Source organism: Muntiacus reevesi, chromosome X (genome assembly GCF_963930625.1).
Source record: "Muntiacus reevesi chromosome X, mMunRee1.1, whole genome shotgun sequence".
Taxonomy (NCBI): Eukaryota; Metazoa; Chordata; class Mammalia; order Artiodactyla; family Cervidae; genus Muntiacus; species Muntiacus reevesi.
The window spans coordinates 143,478,921-143,483,391 of record NC_089271.1 but is presented as its reverse complement, the minus strand read 5'-3'; the positions used below and the strand labels follow the sequence as shown (position 1 = coordinate 143,483,391).

At 50.8% G+C, this 4,471-nt stretch overlaps 1 protein-coding gene across 2 annotated transcripts; it reads right to left on the bottom strand.

Moving 5' to 3' along the window:
* Positions 1-693: 693 nt before the first annotated feature.
* On the bottom strand, positions 694-3,868 carry RIPPLY1 (ripply transcriptional repressor 1). Of its 2 annotated transcripts, none has more exons than XM_065916486.1 (4): positions 3,680-3,868; positions 2,735-2,810; positions 2,055-2,119; positions 694-1,487 (listed from the first exon to the last, which is right to left on the bottom strand). In XM_065916486.1, exons 1-4 carry the CDS (start codon positions 3,817-3,819, stop codon positions 1,226-1,228), a joined length of 543 nt encoding a protein of 180 aa, XP_065772558.1. In that variant the 5' UTR covers positions 3,820-3,868; the 3' UTR covers positions 694-1,225. The 2 variants fall into 2 exon arrangements, with proteins under 2 accessions (XP_065772558.1, XP_065772559.1); XM_065916487.1 differs by having other exon boundaries at positions 2,756-2,810.
* Between the last annotated feature and the right edge of the window lie 603 nt (positions 3,869-4,471).

The window sequence follows — 4,471 nt, the reverse complement described above, 5'->3', positions numbered from 1 at the left end:
GAGATGCAGAGACAAGGGTTTGATCCCTGGGTTGAGGAAGATCCCTCAGAGAAGGGCATGGCAACCCACTCCACTATTCTTGCCTGGATAATCCCATGGACAGAGAAGCCTGGTGGGCTACAGTCCATAGGGTCACACAGAGTCAGACACAACTGAAGCAACTTAGCACACATGCATGCCCGTGGAGGATGAATTGCAGCGGGACATGCTGGAGGCAAGAAAATGACTCAAAGGCTGTTTGGAACAGGGGTGGGCCTGAGGAGCTGAGCTATGGCAGATACAAAGGGATTTGAGAAGGTAACATTGTTAGGACTTGGTCACCTCTCAAGGCCACTCCCCACACGCACAGGCTCATCACCAAGGTTCAGCTGATGTTGCATCTCTCACCTTCCCCCATCTCCAGCTCTGCCTCTGACTTTTAAGCTGCCCTCTGAGGTCCTTTTTGTTCCCTTTCCAAGCTGTCTTTAAGGTTTAATCAAACCTGATTGCACAAGTTGACCAAAAAGGCCTCACCCCATGTTGGGCCTCCCATGGTACATCCCTGTGAAGAAAGATCTGTCAATTGACCTCAGATAGAGCAATGGATTGGCCTTGAGCTGGTTTCTGACCCTCTGCCCATGACTTCACAACATGGGCAGAGTTCAGTTAAGAAATCAGTCCAGTTCCAGGAAAAAAGGTAAACATCATCTAGTTTATTTTTCTTCTGATTTGCCTCATGCCAAAATACAGACTCCAGTAGATAACGGCCAAAAGGGAAGAGGTCCCCAAAGTTGACTGATGTTTTAGATGCCCCCTTTCCTTCCTGCAAGGTCCGCCAGAAAGGCACCCCACCTGGTGTTGGTATTGCATCCGTGGAAGTGAAGCCAGAAATTGGGCTTACCACAGAAAGACAGGACTTCATGGCCACCTGAATGGTTGGGGAGTCAAAGAGCCCTGAAGAGTGAAAGTTCTCTGCATAGGCATTCTTCATGCTCATCTGCTCCCTGGGGGGTTCAGAAAGCAAGTTTTCCTTCCCCTAGAGCTCCTAGGACCCTCTCACTGGCAACACAACAGCAACCCAATGAGATGCCAGAGGGCTGGGCTCACAGACCTATTGGGTGTAGCCAGGGTGAGCTGGTAACTTGAGGACCCAACTTTCAATCCAGAGAACTGTTCCTGGGGATTCCTGGCTAATCAATGCCCTGGAATGCTTCCAGGCATAATGAACCCCATCAGACTGACTGGTTCAGTTGGGACAGATCAGGGGCAGGGAGGGAGAATGAGCTGTGGCTCTGTATGGTGCTGACCCTGGTACCTTCACACACCCTTCTGGCCCCTTTCCATCTGCTTCCTCTTTCTTCTCCTCTTCTCTGTCCTCCACTTCCTCCTCCTCCTCACTGGTTGAGTCCTCATAGAGGTTGATGGTTGCCTGAACAGGGAAGTTCTGCAGTAAAATCTCCCCATCACTGTACAGGTAGTCAAAGGAGCAGGATTTAGGCCAGAAGAGTCTGTGGACAGAGAAGAAATATGGCCCCAACTTAGATAGGCTGCCATGTGCAGGAGTGTCAGTAGGGCCAAGAAGGAAACCAGCCCCTAAACTCCTTCTATTTTGTAGTAATGGGGTGAGATGGAAAAAGAAGAAAGGGAGCTTTGAAACAGAACCTTCTGGAGTGTTACAAAATGGCTCTCAAAATGGCAGGAAGGTCATGCCTGGTGGGCCTATAGTTGTGAAGAGACCCAGGCCGGGCGTGTATCAATCCTGAAACTGATCCCACTCCATACTCCCCACCCCAGAAGGCCTGCAGCCAAGAATTTTCTAGCCCCATATCCTCCATCTCCTACTAAGGCTTTCTTCACTGATCTCTCCACAGGGGCTCATTCTTAGGGGTCACTGACAGTGACTCCAGGGAAGGCAACCTTATCCAAGTCCCTTAACCTCTCTGAGCTTCCATTTCCTTGTCTGTGAAAGAGTGATCATAGCAGTACCTCCCTCCTCCTGCCTTATAGTTCTGTTGTGAGGATTTAAAAGGCTAATAGATCTACATCAGGCTCTGTGCCTGGTGCCAGAAGCTTACCTGACTGGGTGATGGAACTCAAAGTCAACCTTGGTGACCTTGGCACCTGTTGTCCCACTGGCGGCCTGTTCAAAGCAAAAAGTTAGCATGTGGCTCAAAGTGCATGGTCAGATAACTGCCTCTTCTGTATCAGGGGTCAGCAACCTGTAGGTAAGATGATCTAGAAGAGACCTTAGACATCTCTGGGTTTCAGTACTCCCACATTAGGGGATCTGTCCTGGTTCTAGTTGAACAACAAGTGGATAGAGTCCGGGGGGTTGTTTGCTTTCCTGTCCTTGTTCTAACACCTGTTTGGAGATGGCCCAGGGGACAGAGTTCTACTGGAGCAGCAAAGACATGGGGGTGGGGTGGGGGTGGCAAAGAATGCCAGGGTTGGGTGCCAGGAGACCATGATTCTAGCACCAGCCCCACTGCACATGCACTGTGGAGCCTGCTCATATCCCTCTCATGCTCTGGGGCTCAGCTTTCTGCACAGCTAAATTGCCCCAGAGGGCTCCCTGCCTTCCTCCTAGAGCTGTTGTGGGAATCAAAAGTGGGCAAGGCTGGGAAAGTGCTTTTCTAGGTCTGCAGCCCGAGTCGAAGGTCAGAGGTTGGGGGCCTCTCTGGGAAGGGACCAGGTCTGCGTGCCTGCACGTAGTCATGTGTGTGCATGAACACGTAGGATAGGGGCTCCAACTCACCAAATCCACATGTTTCCTCACCTGCCTGGGGAGGTGATTTGTAGAGGACAGCCAGGGTCTCCAGAGACAAGCTCCTCTAGGACAAAGAGGAGAGATTAGCTGGTGGAGGAGAAAGAGTCCGGGCTCCCTGAGATAAGAGAAGAGGCCCTCCAAAAACTTGACTCGGATTCCATCTCCTGCAGGAAGACTTTCCTAAGGACCCTGAGTCCAGGTCAAGACAGATGGCCCTCCTCTGCTTCAACAATGTTATCATACCCGTTGTATGATTATCTGTTTAGTTACCTTAGAGCTTCTTAAGGGCAGATTTATGTTGGATGGTATCTGAATCCCCAACACCTAAGCATAATGCCTGGTACACAGTAGGTGTCTTGGTCAATGTTTAGTGAACGGTTAAACATTTGGAAGAATGAATGAGTGTTGGGTAGAAACTATCTTGCCCCCTACCTCCTGCCCCCAAAAGTAGAGCTCACAGTTCTGCCCTCTTCCTGGGATGGGGAAAGAGGCCAAATATATTTCTGGGTTCACTGCTTCCTCACTAGACTTCAAAAGGTAAGAAAAAAAGCAAATGGAAAGCTAATGGTGTGGTCAGGAAAGAGACAGTCCCTTGGTCATCAGCCTCTTGGCACTTTGAACCTCCTTGCCTACTCTTCAGCCTAGGTCCTGATCAATCCAGATTTCCTGGTAGTCTCCCCTTTGCCCCTCAGTGGACTGAGCAACTTGGCACGTGAGGGCCTGGCTGCTCAGTTTTCAGCTTTGCCCATTGTCCCCAAGTCTCCTCTTGTCAATCAGAGGGATTAGTGAGGTGAAGAGCCAGTTGAGATATTAGAGTCTGAGCTGTGGAGGGAGCACAGAAAACAGGGGGGCCCTGGACTTCTCATTTCCTTTGTTGTCCCAGGGACCCCACTAAGCTTGAGTTCAAATGACCAAAGGCCAAGTTCCACTTACCGTTCATGTTTATTTACTTCTTGTCCAGAGGAGAGAAGGGGCGATGGGTTTCCCAGATAGGGCAGTGCCAGGGAGCCCTGTGCTAGGGCTGGAGCTGAGGCCAGGGCAGGGGTGACAGCAGCGGGGGCAGGAGGGTCCATCCTTAGGGTGTAAAGGCCAGGCAGGCTGTGGGGGCTGCGATTCCTCAGACTGTCCTGCACTTTTCTGGCTTTTCCTGGGAGACCTTTTTATAAGGCCTGCCTGGACTCATAAATTATTCAGGAACATGCCGGGATGAGATACCTGGGGAGCAGTGGGTGTGTGTGTGTGTGTGTGTGTGTGTATGTGAAGATTTAGGAAAAGGGCCTTGGGGAGGGATACCCGTGTTCCTGGGTGTGAAATTTCTCCCAGTTGAATAAACAGAGAGTCAATGGTGGGGGGGGGGGGGTTGTTTCTTTACCTCCAAGTCAGAAAGGAAAACACAAAAGGGGCAAATCAAACACCATTTGTGCGAATTCCCCAGGTGGTAGCAAGGCCTGAGGGAAGGGAACAGGGAAGTGCCTTAGAAACCACAGAAAGCTGTCAGGTGCTGGGGAGAGAGACCTGCAGCAAAGCTGGTTTCCAGTGAGGAGGGACAACTGACTCAGCTGAGGCAAGTGAGACTCACGTTATTTCAGTTCAAACCCCAAATAGATTGGCCAGGTGGACCTGATACGGGGTGACTACTATGAAGCATATCCCCCGGGTTAGAGAAAAATGGTGAGTCTGGGTGGGGCTGGTCTGGCTGCCTGTGGGTTGGACCTCAAGTCTTCT

Bases quoted from the DNA above. Each gene is read 5' to 3' on its own strand.
- RIPPLY1 (XM_065916486.1), bottom strand. From the start codon at position 3,819: ATGGACCCTCCTGCCCCCGCTGCTGTCACCCCTGCCCTGGCCTCAGCT. The intron at 2,120-2,734 runs GTGAGTTGGAGC...TGCTTTGAACAG, and splicing joins TGAGGAAACATGTGGATTTG to GCCGCCAGTGGGACAACAGG. The intron at 1,488-2,054 runs GTAAGCTTCTGG...CTCTGTCCACAG, and splicing joins GAGTTCCATCACCCAGTCAG to ACTCTTCTGGCCTAAATCCT.